Below are 17,455 nucleotides of genomic sequence, written 5' to 3'. Positions count from 1 at the left end.
ATAATTTGCATATGAAAAAAAAGAGTGTATATATTCTGCTTGATTTCCATGCATATTTATAAACAATGCTATTGAAACTTAATTAGTATAGCAAGAGTCTCAGTCAGCCTTCAATTAAATTATGGCCAATTGATTGTGTTTGCCACTGAAATACAGCCAAAGTAGTTATGGATTAATCGCATTGTGAATGGCTTGCATGTGCTGCAATCTGAAAGCCTCCCAAACAGCACTCTGCCCAAAATATTTTTTTTTAACCCAAAGTAATTTATTGGCTTTGATAGCTGGTATTTTGTTAGAAATTATTTGAATTTAAAAACCTTTACCACGAGACAATTTAACTGGTCTAATTTAAATTACGAAGAAGAGCGTGGATAAGAAAAGTCTGAAAAATGAAAAACTTTCTTCCCCTCCCCCTGAAAAATGAAAATTGAATTACTACGCATTTACCTGAGTTTTTAACATATACAGTACTTGAGGAATTTTATGTGTAATTATTTCAAAACCAATATTCCTGACATATTTTAATCAAAAAAAATATTACCACTATTTATTTAGAAAAAGAAAAAGAAAAAAAAGGATCAATTTTGGGTTCCCAAATTTACATTCTGTACAAAAACCGAGCAACTATTAACAATAAAAAGTTTGTCCCCTTGGATTTTTCATATAGTACTACATTTTTCCCAGAGGATACACAATGTCGAGTAGATAAATGATTATTACTGGAAAAAAGGTATTAAAAAAATAATAAAAAAAGTCTAAAAGATTTTAGAATCAGCTTTGCAATATTTTTGGGGTGGAAAATTTAGAAAACTGGGCTGCTTGGTGGGCCTATTTCCAGCGAATTGCTAGGCTAAGTCTACTACAAAACTGCTGCATGTTTGCGGTAAGAGAGTACAAATATGGGCCCAAACTTTTTTGTAAAAGTTAATAGTATTAATATTATTGTTAAGCGGGGATTAGGGCAGGGTGTCTGCAAAGCAAAAAGTAAATCCACATAACTTTATATGAGTAAACAATGCATGCGTAGCATAACCATAGAATCTAATAATGTTTAGTTAAAATTAGGCTTTTTAATGAAATGATAATGATTGTGGTATGTGGGTTTGGCCGCAAAGTAAAAAAGTTGCTGATTTTCTCAAACCCAAGGAAGCTTAAAGTCACATGTTTATATATGTGGGGAAGCTACAATTTACATATTCAGTTAACCATGTAAACCGTGTTCATCTCTTCCATGTCTTTTTCATTCCCAGCTCACGTTGAGCATTGCTCTGCTTTGAGACAGACTTAATTTTAAAATATATATACATATATATATATGGCTTGAGTTTTTTAACGGTCCAACCTATGGCATAGTATATGGCTTGGGTTGGACTCTAAATTTTTGAGTCATAAACCCATCCATACATTGGATTCTAACTCTTACATTGGGCCAGAACTTACCTGAGCCCATTAATTTTAAAGCACTCCACAAGCGGAAAACCTTTGATTGTCTAATTCTTACTGAAGAAAATAAAAATAAAACACTGATTTTTTAAAAATATTTCTTGAAAGGAAAAATGAAAACAAGAAAATAAAAAGTAAAAGTTTCAAATAGTATAAACTATATAAATAATAATAATAATAATAATAATAATGAAGAAGGAGGAAAAATGAGATTGATAATGAAAATGAATATGTAAGAACCAATAATTGCTCTGTTAAAAAAGAAAACCAACAGTTGTTTGTTTGTTTTTTTTTAACTAACCACTCAACATAATAAAAGTTGATAAATAATAAAATTTTTATTTTATTGACAAATAGTTATCATTGGACAAAAATGCCTTTCGCTAAAACTTTTCCAACATATATTATCTTTATTTTGATTTTTTTTTCCTTTCCCATATATTTTGTTAGTCATTATTTTCCAAACTCTAAAATATTCAAACATATTTTTTTCTTGTTAGAATTAAACTCATAAGGTGTTCAGTAAAAGAGAAAGTATTGAAGGAAATCAGTTTTTTGGAATTCAGTTTTATAATAATGAGTTTTTTTAGAATTTGTTTTACAATGTTTGGTTAATTAAAGAAGAAAATAAGACTTATAAGTAATTAAATAAATTTATATATTAAAATTAAAAGATAATATTGTATTTAAAAAAATACGTAATATCAGTTTTTCAAAAAATTTTAAAATAAAACATCTTTAATAGGATCCACTTTTCCTGTCAGTTTCCCATGTTACGAAATTTATTTTCTACTAAAATGCACAAATTATTTCTCTTAAAAATTATCCAAATAAAAAAAATTTTATTTTTTCAAAAAATTTTAAATTTTCACTAATTTTATTATTATCCAAACAATCTATTAAAAATTTCACTTTTTTTTTGGGTAACTTTTTTTGGGCTCAAATTAGTTTATCACTAATCATATAAGCAGAGCACAAATCCAGTACAAGAAGCCCAACTAGGTAGTTTGCTCAGCCCATTCCTAATCCACTCCCGCTTCACAATTCAAATTTCAAATTCAAAATTCAAAATGCCAACGGAAAGGGAGCCACAAACGGTAAAAAAAAAACCAGCTGGATTCCACTGCCTTTTCTGTCCCAAATTTGGAAAAAAAATTTAATTTTGGCCGTTTGAAACGCAGAGCATGCAGATAAAATTATCCTCTTATTAATCTCTCTCTCTCTCTCTCTCTATATATATATATATTCTGTGCATAGCATTTACCCTTCCCATCTTTAATCTCTCTCTCTCTCTCTCTCTCTCTCTCTCTCTCTCTCTCTCTTTTGCCTTGGCGTCTTCGTATACGTCTTTGGCACAAACTCATTCTCACTCTCTCTTTCTCCGTCATCTTATTTGCTCAAAAAAAGAAAAAGAAAAAAGAAAGTGAAAAATGAGAGAGTGCATCTCAATTCACATCGGTCAGGCTGGAATCCAAGTGGGTAATGCCTGTTGGGAGCTTTACTGCCTTGAACATGGCATTCAGGTCTCTCTTTTTTCTTCTTCCTTTTTTTTTCCATTTTTGCCCCATTCTAAAAACTTCTTCTTATTTCAAATTTATTAAAAACTGTAATTTCATAATCAATTCTGCATTTATTTATTTATTTATTTGCAGCCTGATGGACAAATGCCCAGTGACAAAACCGTGGGAGGTGGAGACGACGCCTTCAATACTTTTTTCAGCGAAACCGGTGCCGGAAAGCACGTGCCACGCGCCGTGTTCGTGGATCTTGAACCCACCGTCATTGACGAGGTGAGGACCGGTACTTACCGTCAACTCTTCCACCCGGAGCAGCTCATCAGCGGCAAAGAAGACGCCGCAAATAATTTCGCCAGAGGCCATTACACAAGTATGAAACAAACATCCCAATCAATTTTTTTAACCCCAATTTTCTGAACAAAATTAGTAAGTCATATTTCTTCTTCACTGGGCAGTTGGGAAAGAGATCGTGGATCTCTGCCTTGACCGAATCAGAAAGCTAGCGGATAACTGCACAGGGCTTCAAGGGTTTCTGGTATTCCATGCCGTTGGTGGTGGGACTGGCTCTGGTCTCGGATCTCTGCTCCTCGAGAGGCTCTCTGTTGACTACGGAAAGAAATCAAAGCTTGGATTTACAGTTTATCCATCACCCCAGGTCTCAACCTCAGTTGTTGAACCTTATAACAGTGTCTTGTCCACCCACTCTCTTCTGGAGCACACCGATGTTGCCGTTCTTCTTGACAACGAAGCAATCTACGATATCTGCCGTAGATCCCTTGACATTGAGAGACCCACTTACACTAATCTCAACAGGCTTGTTTCTCAGGTAAAATCGGATTTCATTTTTTCTTTTTTATTTATTTATGTTTTTGATGCTTTCTTGAATCTAAATTGGAAGAATTCGTTGTTTAATATTGGATTTTGGGCAGGTCATTTCTTCTCTTACAGCTTCGCTCCGTTTCGATGGTGCCCTGAATGTGGATGTGACAGAGTTCCAGACCAATCTTGTCCCATACCCACGTATCCATTTCATGCTTTCTTCATATGCACCTGTCATTTCTGCTGAGAAAGCCTACCATGAGCAACTCTCGGTGGCCGAGATCACCAACAGTGCTTTCGAACCGTCTTCCATGATGGCCAAATGTGATCCTCGCCATGGAAAATACATGGCCTGCTGTTTGATGTACAGGGGTGACGTGGTTCCGAAAGATGTGAACGCTGCCGTGGCCACAATCAAGACCAAGAGGACCATTCAGTTCGTGGATTGGTGCCCAACAGGGTTCAAGTGTGGAATCAATTACCAGCCTCCGACCGTGGTTCCTGGTGGAGACTTGGCCAAGGTTCAGAGGGCTGTGTGCATGATCTCCAACTCGACCAGTGTGGCTGAGGTGTTTTCGAGGATCGACCACAAGTTTGATTTGATGTATGCTAAGCGGGCTTTTGTGCATTGGTATGTTGGTGAAGGTATGGAGGAGGGAGAGTTTTCGGAAGCTAGGGAGGACCTGGCTGCTTTGGAGAAGGATTATGAGGAAGTTGGTGCAGAGTCTGCGGAAGGGGAGGATGATGAAGGTGATGAATATTAGGCTTTAATTGCTTAGCTTGGTTGGTTCATTGCGAGTGGTTACTTGTTCTGCCAATGGTCTCATTGGTTTGTAACACATATTATTAGTCAGTATTTCCTTTCTTGTTTTGCTTGAATATTTCTCGTACAATGAATGGTTTGGTTTATATATTACATGATTTGGTTCCTTTTGTTGCAATGAGGAAAAATACAATTTCTAAATCTCTCAACTGAATGGAAGGAGTCGAATCCAACTTTTCTGGCTTTTGTATCAAAATTTGGTAGCATAAAGTGAATATGGGAAACAAAAGACTTCTCTGGGAAATAAAAAATAAAAAATAGAAAATCCTTTTTGGAAACTCCTGAAAGGATATTTCAGTAGCAAATTCAACCTCAGCTGTCCTCGATTGTTTATTTGAATTTTCTTGTATTAAGCAATTTGTAAAATTATTGCAGCAAACTTATGGGATAAACAAATAATACTGATTTTATTGGATAAAAACTGATTTTATAGCATATTCAGGCTGTCATTACCCATGTAGAATCCTTTTCATCTATTGTTCAAGATTCGATGAAGGCACCGAGACTGTGTTTAGCTTTTGTCCACAACTAAACGCTGCCATTAGCTGAGACTGTCAGCAATCTAGGACGAGTCAGGCAACTAACTAATTTGCTGATATTTTCTCGCCATGTTTTCGAATCTATGAAAATGAAAGTTATCCGAGTTGAATTTGTTCGTTGCTTTTATTAAAAGACAAAGAGGAAAGTGATACATAGGAACAAAAACCATGTCACACGCACAGAACCAACGTCAGAAAAAAACTTGTTATATTCCAACAGCTGTTTACCACTGACTTATTATATGTACGTATATGTGTGTATGTATATATATATATATATATAACCAAACTTTTTCTTTGTGATTTGGCTATTGAGAATTTGAGTGAATTCCGAAAATAAAGCGAGAAAATGGTCGGAGGCTCGTGATTTTGTAACATAAACTCGTTCATGTATTTTCGCTTCCACGCTGTACATTATAGTAGCTTTGCACATGAAGCTACCTCTGCTCTCGTTCACTCACTCTCACTCTGATTAGTCTCCTAAGAAAAAAAAAAAAGTAACTAAGAAAGTTATCGAAGATCAAGCTTGGTCCCAACTTCATCATGCGCTTAGCTGATTCCATTCATGCTGATTCCATTCATCCCTGCCAAAAAGAAAAATTATATTTCAAATCAGTAATTAATTTTCATTTATCAACTTAAATGGGCCGACGCTTAGCCCAAAAGATGGGCTACGGTCCTCCATTGAAACCCGACCCCTTCACTGGACAAAACCCAAATCTATCCACTCGCATCTGGGCAGGTTAACAGAAACACGTGGCAACTTTTTTGAGTGAGTACCACAGAGGAATCAGGAGAGGGAGGGAAAACTAGGAGAGGAAAAATTAGTAAAGAAATCCAAAATAATTCAATTTTTAAATTTCCCTTTTTTATTTTTTTCCCTTTTTATTTATTTTGCTTAGCAATTAAATTTTCAACTAAACAGGAAAATTACAGCGGATTTATATAATTAGAATACACAAGGAAAGGAAAAGTAATAAAAGATTTTGAATAATCAAGCAAAAACGAAGAAGAAGAAGAAATTAAAATAAATAAAGAAAACTGTAGTTGATAAACTAATATGTATACATATATATATATATATATATATTTTCAATTTTTCCCTAAATTATTAGTCATCAAATAAGAAAGAAAAATATTCGAAAGATTATTTCCTTATTGTTTATTAGCTTTCTTACCATCGAAACACTATGCCAAGAAAATCATCCGAAAAAGGAAAAGACGTCAAGAATTTGTAGATCAATTTCAAGATGAAAAATCTCCGGGTTAAAGAATTTTATGATAATAGTATCAAATTCTCGCACCACCGCGTCGTAAAAACAGAGACAAAATTTTAGAAATGATAAGCTTGAGAAAGAAGAGGAAAAAAACTAACTTCGATAGTGATTTATCTCTCAATGCAAAGCCTTGACAGCTGTCTTGCCACCAAGAGGCGAGCACGGCAAGATCGGTCTGGCGAAGATCACCACATCTAGGGGCGAAATCACGCCGTTAGCGACCTGATCATTGGCACTGAGACTCCCGTAGATGTCCTCGCCAAGGTGCGAGTCCTCCTCTCTGATCTTCAGTATCTGGCTGTGCACGTAGGCCAACTTCTTCCTCCTCCATTGCCCCACCGATTTGGGCGATTCCATCTCCTCCGACGATCCTCCACTCTCCTGGTCCGTCTCCGATTCCGTACACAGCTTCGACTTTAAAACCGACAAGCTGCGATCCACGCCTCCCTCGGAAGCTTTCTTTCCGGCAAGATCCGACGGCGAAGAGAACTCCGGTTTCTGGAAGGGATTAGAAACTCGTTCGTCAGACTCGTTGAGAGGCTTCACCGTCATATTGAGTCGTGTATAGAGTACGATACGGCAAGAAAAAGTCGCTTTTCTTCTGAAAAGAAGAACTCGGTTTCGGGAAGTGAGAAAGAGAGAAACTACGGTGGGAAAACGAAGGTCCAAGATAGCAAATTAAGAAGATGAGAGAGCTTGAGCACAAAAATGCTTGGGAAACCGAGTATTTAACTATTCACTCGCGGAGAATGATACGGTGCGCATTGTGGGGGTGAGGGGAGCTTCGCTTCTTGGCTTTTATTGACTAGAAACAAGTTACGTGCTTGGGGAGCCTTTTGGGTGGTCGACACGTGGCGTAGATGCAAGAGAATAGAAAGCTATCACGTGATTACTGATAGGACATGTGGTGATTAAAACTCGGCTTAGGGAGACCAGTCCAACGGCTCCTTCAGTCATCGCTCATATGGCCGTTGCCGTTTTTTGGGGAACTTGGTTAAAATGGGGAGTTTGAAAATTGAAAATTTGATAACCCTTCATACCTGGGTGCCACGTCACTCGGATTCTGGGGCTATCTCACCTTAGATTTTTTCTTTTCATGGGGCAATTAAATTATTTTGTTTTCAATAATAATATAATAATAATTGGGAGGATTAATCAATCTAATCTGTTGGGAATGTTCATGTCTTATATGTGGGCTGCAGAGATTCGCTAAACGGTCACGATCAAAATCTATTTAACATCCCAAATGTGGTGTTAAGGGACAAGTGGCGTGGCGTTCAAGGGGCTAGCGGATGTCTTGTGTACAAGTCAAATTATCCGTAATTTTTTATTTTTTTATTTTTTTGGTTGTTTGGCATGCAAGATGGGAAAAAGGTTAAGAGGAAAAAAAAAATACTTTAAAAAAAAACATGTAAACGTGGCTCAGTAGTAATTGTTTATAAGGAACGAGAGGAACACATAAGAACACAGGTGGCAGGAGGCGAGGAGCTTCACCTAAAATGCGATTATCAAAAGAAAATCGTGATTGATAAGGACATTTTCAATGTGCGCACGACGAAGACAGAGATATTAGTGGTAATAGTATGGAGCGGGAGGGTGAAATGATGGCTCCAATTATTGGTCGGTAGCTGGACCAGATTGAAATTCTAGTACAGTTTGAAAAATAAGTCACCTTGATACAATCCCCCAACAACAACAACAACAAATCTATTAACAAATTAATCAAGGAACACAAAGCTAGCCTATCGAAATACAAAAAAAAAGCTCCTGCCTAATTCACTAATTCGTGGGAAGATATTGAACTTTTGTATTTGAAAAATGTTTTAGGGGGGATCTCTGAAGTAGATGGTGGTTGATAGAGTAATCCTTGATTATAATTTCCCGTATGAGTACTGCGTCCAACACGAAACTTGTGGCTGGTAGTAAAACATCGATTCGCCTGTTGAGATCTAATTCGATCTTCATAGATTTCTCGAGATATTTTCTTCCGAAGTTTTGTTATAGCATCTATAACGGCCTCTGGTTTAGGTGGACAGCCGGGCAAATAGACATCTACGGGAATTAGCTTATCGACCCCCCGAACAGTACTATAAGAATCGGTACTGAACATCCCCCCTGTTATTGTACATTAGCCTATCGAAATGATTTTATTCAACATTATTTTAATATATATTTGTTTTGATTGGATATACCTCATATTCTAATAGAGATGACAAAAATAAACACATTGAGAGAAAGAAAGAGTGAGTGTTCAACGGAATTACTATTCATGAAAGCATATGCACCTTAAAAAATAAGTAACAACACGTCAACAACAAGTATGGTAAAAAGTTAACAACATTAATAAACGCCTCACACACTCACCAATCCAGAATAAGTAGAAAACGACTCCTTCAACTAAGAGAGGATGGAAAACAAACAACCAAAACTTAACAATATTGACATGAGAATTAACCTTGCAATCTCATAGATTTCAATTCTCTATTGTATACTGCAGAAGAAACGGAAATACAACTCTTTTTAACTTCAAAGAAATACTAAATTCATTAATCAAAACCACTATATAGAAATTGTAAAGCAATCATTCATTTCTAATCCCAACAAAACCGAGCAAGAAAAATAGCAACATCCATTTCAAATGAAGATTTCATAAATTCAGGATTTAAAACTAACAAGAAAAAGACAAGAGATCAAAACAAGATGATTCTAGGGTTGGTGTGGGGTTCCTCTTCAATCTTCATCTTCTTCATCTCCATCACCACCAGCAGCCTTCTTGGCAGCTGCCTTCTGGTTCTTTCTCTTCACTCTTCCAGGGCGCCCACCACCGAAGGGGCTTGTCAGAGAGAAGTCAATGTGCTTCTGGGAATCAACTCTGACCATGAAAGATGGGATGTTGACTACCTGCCTCCCAACCCTGACAAGTAAATTTTATATGATCAAGCAATCCCTTCGGCAATATTACAAAATTGTTTCCAAAATTATAAAGAAGGAATACAAAATAGTTATTGAACATGAATCTCGTCAATCACTACAAATACTACAAGTTGCCGGCATTTGTCTATGTGGGCCATTCCATTCTCTAAAAAAAAAGGTTGAAAACTACGATCCAGATAATGTTTATAATAGATCATCATTCAACAATGAAATCGATGTAAAATGATAAACCTGTCATCTATCAAGTGAAAGAATAGGGCACCACCAGTACCAAGAAGGTAATTACCTTAAATCCAAACAAATTTCAATTATAGCAAATGTCCTATGTATGTGCATGCAGATCAATAGCCAATTTCCATGAACATAAATAATACCTGATATGCCTTTGCCTTATAAGCACACGAGCATGGTGAATAGACTTGGCCATACCCGCCTTGAACACAATTGTTTGGAGCCGACGCTCAAGGAAGTTCTCAACAGTCAGCGCCAAGACATAATCAAGCTTGTTCTGGTTCTCCTCCAACAGACCATACCTATTCATTCTTCGCAGAAGGGCCTCACCCTCAAAGATTCGGCGGGGGTTTTTCTCATCCAAAGTGAGAAGCATTCTAGCATTATTACGGATGCGGCTCAGAGCATACTGAACCCTCCACAACTCCCTCTTGCAACGGAGCCCATATTCTCCTACAAGCTTCAGCTCAGCATCCAAACGTTCCTTCTCATATGGACGACGTGGTTTCTTGAAAGTCTTCCCATCTAAAACAACCCAGACACACAATAAGTTGAAATCCGATATTGTGCATGTGACAACATTTAGCTGAGTGCGCAACAGTAAGACTTGAAAATGTGATTGATGAAACAACAAAACTAAGCTAATATGATTTAGAGGGCAGTAAAATCAAAGTACCAACTTCTAGAGGATAACATGACAAACAACATCATACTCTATTCATAAAAGTACAACCCAGCAGAAACAACCTCCTAACAATTTTATGTTATCCAAACTCACAGCCAAATTTTGAAAAACGATTCTATTTAATCTAAGCAGGCTTAACATGCATTTAAGTAATTGAAGGAATGCAAATTAAGTGACATGTCGATAATAAAAAAACATATGCCAATACAATTGCTTCTCAGAAAGATTAAAGAAACACCATGGAAGCATTAGCATAATTTAAAAAAAAAAAAAAAAAAACTAATGAAACAATCAAATAAGCAGTCAATAAGTTCCAAAAAAAGACAACAAAACTAATTGACCATAAACAAAAAAAGACTAATGTCACAGGGAGAAAATGGCCGTTACAGGGAAATTTAGGAAGGGCCCTTTCTTTTAACTGACCAAGTAATAGGTTAAGAGTTTTCGATTTCATACATTTTGAAGGCAATCAAACGAACAGACTGAAGAAAAGTTGAAAACTTTGAGAAACAACATCAAGCCAATTCCAATCGAAGTTTGATCGAATATGATTCACAGAGAATTAGTACCCTAAAAACCCTACTCTAAAAAGCATATAGAAATGTGCGTGAAGGTATAGACAAGGACATAGGACTTACAGTTGCGGTAGAAACTGACGTGCACCATAGCTCCGTCTGCGCCGGTTAAGATGCAGAGAAGGGCAACGGATCTGAATGAGAGCTCTGAGGGACAAGAAAGTAGTAAACGAGACAATATTTCGTTATATATGCAAACCCTAAACCCTAATCACATGAGCGTAAGCGTATTTACCATTTTACCCAATTCCGGCCCAGTAATGCCAATGCACAGGGCCCAAAAAAATATTATGTGACATTTATATAATTTTTTTATTATTAAAAACATAAAAAGAAATTTTGATTGTTGTGGAATTTCAAAAAAAAAAAAAATGTAAGAATTTCATTCTGATTTAAATAATATAAAATTTTATCTTTTTTGGAGCAAAAATTAAAAGGGAATTGCAAAAGTAAAAATTTCATCAAAATCGCCTTCCCCCCGCCCCCCCCCCCCCCCCCCCCCCCCCCTAATTAAAAGAGGATGGTATAGCTCAGACACTGTTGAACTTGGCCGAACGATAAATCCATATTGTAGGAACTCTTTAGTTTACAATCAGTATCGTTTAGTGCAACCCTTCCCGATTCCATTCATGGGTCAGGAGAAGTTGAGAACAATTTGGAATGGTTTTGATCCTTATTTATTTATTTATTTTTAAGTAAGATGAAAATATATACTAAACGAAACGCGATCCAAGTCATTGTTATTTTCTTTTTGAAGAAAGTCATTGTTATTTGATAGTAGCATTTCTGTGTACACTTTTCAAATATATTGTATTGCACTAGCTAAAGTTCTGTGGACATGTTTGCCATTCTGTTCATTTGTCTAAATCTTTTTTAGCTGGCAGCCTCAGCTTGGCAGCATGGGAATGAATGTCGAGGGAGCAGGGAAGAAAAGGTTATTCCCTATTGGCTCACCCTTGTATCAGGCCTTGGTACGGCCTATACATGATTGGGCCATGACGGTTTTGGCAAGGTTCAAAATGGATGGTACCTATAACCAGACCCAACCTTTGCAGTACCTTAGAGGAAAGAAATAATGATTTTCTTTTTTTTCTCAAGGTGGAGACAGCTCTTCCTTCTATTCCCCGTTATCGATGGAGAGATGAGTTTATTTATTTTTTTCCATGACACTGTCACAATCTTGTGTTCTTCAACATGTTATGCACTAGCCAATCAGATCAAACTATTTGTTAAAGTAGCAAAATTCTAATTATCAAAACAGTTTTTGAATTGTGTGTCGAAGTAGCAAAAAAATAGGAATTTACAAAAAAAAAAAAAAAAAAAAAGAAAGAAAATAATGGGCCAATGGAATAAGCCCAACTTGCTCAAACACCACATTAAAACGAACGTGGGTTTTATGCCTCGGTCCAAAAATTTGCAGTGTACCGGTAACGAAGATCCGCTGCTCCACTCTCATCGTACTTCGGATATTTGCTGTCTATTGTAAAGAGTATGGAAAAGCCAAATAAAGCCTTCGTTTTGAAAGCATATACGCGAAGCAGAAAAGGGCATATTGGATTTTACCCAAAAAAAAAAAGAAAAGGGTATATTGGAGCTTTTAGTACAGAGAGAATCCATTATCCGTAATCCCCTCCAAAAAAATCCTTATTGGTAAAAACCCTACGATTAGAGCGGGGGACCCACGGTCCCACCCCACTCGCAAAACACAGAGATTAGGGAGTGAAAAAAAGGTGAGAGCCTTGGATCAACATTCATTCAGCTTCCCCACCTTTAGCCTCTCTCACTCTCTCTCATCGATTTGATTATAAATAAATATATATAAATACATTGCAAAGAGGTCAGGGCAGGCCTTGCCCTTCTCTTTCAAAGTGAAGAGCCCCTTTGAGAGTAGCCGATCTCTCTCTCAGTCTCTCTCCCTCATAACTACGAAACCCTCTCTTCGCTTCTCTATTTTTCGTTTTTTTTTTTTTTTCCCTCGCTTTCCCGGGAAAATTTAGGGTTGTTTCTTTCTTTATTGAAGAAAGAAGAAAGGAGGAAAACAACAGTTAGGGTTGCTGGAAAATGGTGGCCGACAAGGGAAAGAAATCGAAGGTCGCTGCGGAGGAGGAGCATGAACACATCGACGGTGAGCTCGTCCTCTCCATTGAAAAGTTGCAGGAGGTTCAAGACGAGCTCGAGAAGGTTCTGTATCTTTTCTCTATTTGTGTTGTGGAAACTAGTATTTTTTCTTTTTAAATGTGTTATACATGTAACACTGTGTATTTATGTATGTACAATATTCTGTGACAGCTTATTCTGTTGGATGATATGGTTTGTTTGAGGATTTTGTTACCTTTGTTTTGAGTTTGAATGGGGGATGGACAGAGTGAGTTTTGTTCTTGTTGACGAAAGTGCAGTGGACGGAAAGCAGTCTTGTTGAAGATTGTTTGCTAGCGGCAGAAAAAATGTAGCATAAACTAGTAAAGCTATTTGATGGCCAAATTTTGTTCTCTAATTCTGTTTTTTTTTGCCAACCGTTCCTAACTTGGGTTTTCATGGTTAAGGAGTTGAAAGAATGGTATTTACATTGAGTTACTCCAAACTTTCTCGCTTTCTTTTCCAGTTCTTTTAGGACATTCTCACAATGCTAAGCATAGGTGTAAATTTGATATTTTTGTTTTAAAAAGGATTTTGCACATAAAATGTGGTTGGTCTACCCTATTTTTTTTTTTTTTATAAAGTCTTATATGTGGTCAAATTTTGCAACTTTATATGAAATGATATCGAAGTTTTTTACTATTTATTGCCTACATGATTGATAACTCATATAAACTGGAATTTGCAATTTATGGATTTGAGATTGGTGTTCTTGTATGGTACTCATGAAGAAAGGAAATTTGCCTTGGTACATAACAGGTGAATGAAGAAGCCAGTGATAAAGTGTTGGAAGTTGAACAGAAGTATAATGAGATTCGCAGACCTGTCTATCTTAGACGGAATGACATTATCAAAACCATTCCCGACTTCTGGTTGACTGCTGTTAGTATTCCATCTTCATTCCAGGGCCTATGTTTACTAATTTTTTTTGAAGGCTAATTAGCTTACCAGCTTTTATGATGCATGCATTAACGTGTTTGGATGTTTACAAGTGTATGACTTTTGTGCTGTTGCTCCATGCAGTTCCTGAGCCATCCTGCACTGTGTGATCTTTTGAGTGAGGAAGACCAGAAGGTTGGACGCACAATATGAAAACTAATCAGACATGTGGTTACCTTTGAAGTAACCTAATCAATTTAAAATTTTCTTTTGTTTATCATTTTCTAAAAATCAATTCTTTGTTTCTTAATTATTTTAGCTGACTGGGAATGAAGGCTTTCCTTTGTTTACAATATGCTCTTTTTTCGTTCTTGGCATAGATCTTCAAGTATCTAGATTCTCTTGATGTGGAAGACTTTAAAGATGTGAAGTCAGGATACTCCATCACATTTGTAAGTTTCATCTGTTCTCTAGTTGGACTTGAGCATGCATATAGCAATTTATTCTTTTCATATGCCAGTTCTGTTTTTTGTGTTTGAATGTTAATATGTTGTGTTTTCTGCATATATACTTTGGGTACTGTTCGAACTACATATGCTAATTTTGTGTTATTCTTAATTTCAGAATTTCAATGAGAATCCTTATTTTGAAGATGCAAAGCTTACAAAAGCTTTCACATTCTTCGATGAAGGAACAACAAAGATAACTGGTACCACCATAAAGTGGAAGGAAGGCGCGGTAATGGGACACCCTTATACCTTTGAGGTTTTCCCTTTCCCCAAAATCTTAACTGATAATGAATCCTAACTTGTGTAGGCTGCTGCAAATGGTGTTAATCATGAGAAGAAAGGAAACAAGCGGCCTCTTGCTGAAGAGAGGTGCTTTCCTTTAATTCCTATGTGCTATTCTAAAAGCATATAATTTTTATTCTTTTTCCCGGATGATTTCTCTTTGGCTTACTCAGCAATAATTTAACATATGCAGTTTCTTTAGTTGGTTTGGTGAAACACAACAGAAAGATATAGCAGAGCTTCATGATGAGGTAGGTTCTGTTCGGTGTTTCTTTAATCAATAATGATTGCATATGAATGCACTTTAATATGGAATTAGGTTCTTTAAGTTTTATTTACCTGTTTGTGATGAGAGGTAGGTTCTGTTCGGTGTTTCTTTAATCAATTAATGATTGCATATTAATGCACTTTAATATGGAATTAGGTTCTTTAAGTTTTATTTACCTGTTTGTGATTATGAGTATTATGACAATTTCTTGGTTTTTACTATAGTCACTATCTTTTAAAGTGTAAATACTGTCAGTGCTCTATTATCACTGTTGAAGCCACAAAAAATTTGCTTTCATTGCTTTTCATTAAGTTTTTATTTAACTTGCCTTTTCTCCATGCAACTGCAGGTGGCAGAGATAATCAAGGAGGATTTATGGCCCAATCCTCTGAAGTATTTCAACAATGTAATATTCTCATCGTATATATCACATAAATAGGCATACAACATACCTGCAATTTTCTTTTGCTGCTAATAGATATTTTGTTATTTAAACCTTATCCATATAGGGATTTATGAATTTATTGTTGCAGGAGGCTGATGAAGAGGATTCTGATGGTGATGAAGATGAAGAGGTAACGAGAATACAAATTTTCTTTTCTTGACCTTGCATCATTTTTACTTTTGTTCGAATAGACAAACTGTGCATGCGACACACATTGAAATATGCTCAGGTGGATTTATATTATTTGTTGCAGTTAATGATGTAATGTTGTAGAAGCTTATTTTGTTTAAGGTGTGAAGAAAGTAATAGCTAAATGAAGTACAATTTGTGCTTTCTTTATTTTCCTGAAATTGATAAAGAGATTACATTGTTTCTATTGAGTGAAAATAACAGGGCTTAGAGTACAATGTTACAAATTGACTATGAATCTTGCAGAAACTTCATGTAGACATCCCATTAGTTACTCAAACATTTGTATTTTGAGTTAGATGATAATAGTATCTAACAGTTGATCCTAATTGTAGGATACAATGACTAATAATTTCCATTGGAACTTCCTTAAGAAAGGCATTGTAAAGTCCTTAAAATTAATAGCGAGCCTTTCATTGAATTCTTCCTTTTATTTTCTTTTAATAGTCGTAGCCAACATAATCACTAATAGCATTTGAAGTTTAACCAAAGGTTTGTTGAGTCTGAGATCTTGTAAATTGTGATTTGCTTAAACCGTCTGCTTAATTAAAGTTTCAATGGCCCAGAGTGATCAAATAGGTTCTTTTGTGACCCAAACACCACCAAGATGATACACATCCAGTAACCAAAATCCTTCAAAATAGCTCCATTCACGCACTGCATTTAGCGAACCATACAGAGTTATTGTATGTATTATTCGAATTGTATTCGTGTATGACAATAATTTCCAAGTCCTGACTTCAACGTGATTTATGCAGGAAAATGGTGATGATGATGATGATGAACAAGATGATGATGAAGACGGAGAAGATGAGGGAGACAACTAAACCTTTTCTCACTTGCTTTTCAGTTTTGCTGCTTTTTGGTGGATCATGGCAATAGAAGTCTCTATTTATCTCTAGTTCAAAACCTTTGTGGTTATAGCGAATGAATGATAATTTTACTTGTTGGTAGTTAGTTACTTTAACAGACTACTGATATATTTAAGTGGTTTTTTCCTTTTTCTTTTGTCTTTCCGTTTTCTTTAAAGTATCGGTCTTATATGAGTTAACTAGGTTTTGGTTTTCAGTGTCTCTCTCTCTCTCTCTCTCTATTCCTGAGAAAATACGTTCTTGAGAATGTGATACGAACCATAAGATGCTTTTGCTGGCCCATGCCCATCTTCCTGATAGAGCCCATCTTGGTAAATAACAGGACAGCAGTATCAGCTATTTCTTGTCGAGCCCTGAAGAATAGATATGGGAAAAAAGAAATTTTTTTAATTTTTCTATAACATTTTTTAAATTGTTCTGATTATTATTATTATTATTATTATTTTAAATACCGACTCCGTTACTTAAAGGAAAGAACAAAAACAAATATGATGTTATCCATCCTTAATTTTACCCGTAAGATCCAAAAGTGAGAGGTAGCAAGATAAGCATAAAGGGAAATAACATTTCACATGAACTCTTTTAAAGAATGGATAATTTGACATTTCACATAAACCCTAAACCAAAACAACAGATGATATTCACTCTACATGCAACCTTAAAATTTCTAAATTTGTTTTCTTGGCTGAATGTCGAAGGTGGTTTGTCTTGTACTAATAAAACATTGCAAATTATGCAAGACTGTTCCTTCGAGGAGTTATCAAAATTTTGTTCTTATTATGTGAATGACACAGGATCCCTCCTTAAAAAGTGAGTAATTACCCGTAAAATTAAAAAACAAAAAATCTTAACGAGTGATTGATTCATAACACAGTAATTGTTGTGGATAAAAAACAATAAAATACTAATGTCATTTGTGAAATATGAATTAGAATCCTTTCTTCGTGTGTGTGTGTTTTTTTTCCCCATTATTGTCTATATTTGTTTTTCAATCCCACCTGTCTATTATCAATCTAAAAATATTTGTCAAAC

At 35.9% G+C, this 17,455-nt stretch overlaps 4 protein-coding genes across 4 annotated transcripts; 2 read left to right on the top strand and 2 right to left on the bottom strand.

Moving 5' to 3' along the window:
• The first annotated feature begins 2,727 nt into the window (after positions 1 to 2,727).
• Positions 2,728 to 4,695, top strand: LOC107415605 (tubulin alpha chain). Its single transcript, XM_060816332.1, has 4 exons — positions 2,728 to 2,966; positions 3,096 to 3,330; positions 3,416 to 3,786; positions 3,890 to 4,695. The coding sequence occupies exons 1-4, from the start codon at positions 2,874 to 2,876 to the stop codon at positions 4,541 to 4,543; spliced, it is 1,353 nt and encodes a 450-aa protein (XP_060672315.1). The 5' UTR covers positions 2,728 to 2,873; the 3' UTR covers positions 4,544 to 4,695.
• Positions 4,696 to 6,230: 1,535 nt separating this feature from the next.
• Positions 6,231 to 7,209, bottom strand: LOC132803407 (uncharacterized). Its single transcript, XM_060816333.1, has one exon. The coding sequence runs from the start codon at positions 6,968 to 6,970 to the stop codon at positions 6,536 to 6,538; it is 435 nt and encodes a 144-aa protein (XP_060672316.1). The 5' UTR covers positions 6,971 to 7,209; the 3' UTR covers positions 6,231 to 6,535.
• A 1,726-nt stretch (positions 7,210 to 8,935) lies between these two features.
• On the bottom strand, positions 8,936 to 11,065 carry LOC107415550 (small ribosomal subunit protein uS4y). The gene is made up of 3 exons (XM_016023886.4): positions 10,907 to 11,065; positions 9,727 to 10,108; positions 8,936 to 9,332 (listed from the first exon to the last, which is right to left on the bottom strand). The coding sequence occupies exons 1-3, from the start codon at positions 10,932 to 10,934 to the stop codon at positions 9,149 to 9,151; spliced, it is 594 nt and encodes a 197-aa protein (XP_015879372.1). The 5' UTR covers positions 10,935 to 11,065; the 3' UTR covers positions 8,936 to 9,148.
• A 1,536-nt stretch (positions 11,066 to 12,601) lies between these two features.
• LOC107415547 (NAP1-related protein 2) lies at positions 12,602 to 16,619 on the top strand. The gene is made up of 10 exons (XM_016023884.4): positions 12,602 to 13,024; positions 13,739 to 13,861; positions 14,003 to 14,053; positions 14,239 to 14,310; positions 14,483 to 14,596; positions 14,675 to 14,736; positions 14,843 to 14,900; positions 15,267 to 15,323; positions 15,451 to 15,492; positions 16,310 to 16,619. Exons 1-10 carry the CDS (start codon positions 12,905 to 12,907, stop codon positions 16,376 to 16,378), a joined length of 768 nt encoding a protein of 255 aa, XP_015879370.1. The 5' UTR covers positions 12,602 to 12,904; the 3' UTR covers positions 16,379 to 16,619.
• The last annotated feature ends 836 nt before the right edge of the window (positions 16,620 to 17,455 follow it).

Source organism: Ziziphus jujuba, chromosome 4 (genome assembly GCF_031755915.1).
Source record: "Ziziphus jujuba cultivar Dongzao chromosome 4, ASM3175591v1".
NCBI lineage: Eukaryota > Viridiplantae > Streptophyta > Magnoliopsida > Rosales > Rhamnaceae > Ziziphus > Ziziphus jujuba.
This window is presented reverse-complemented; position numbering and strand designations above follow the sequence as displayed.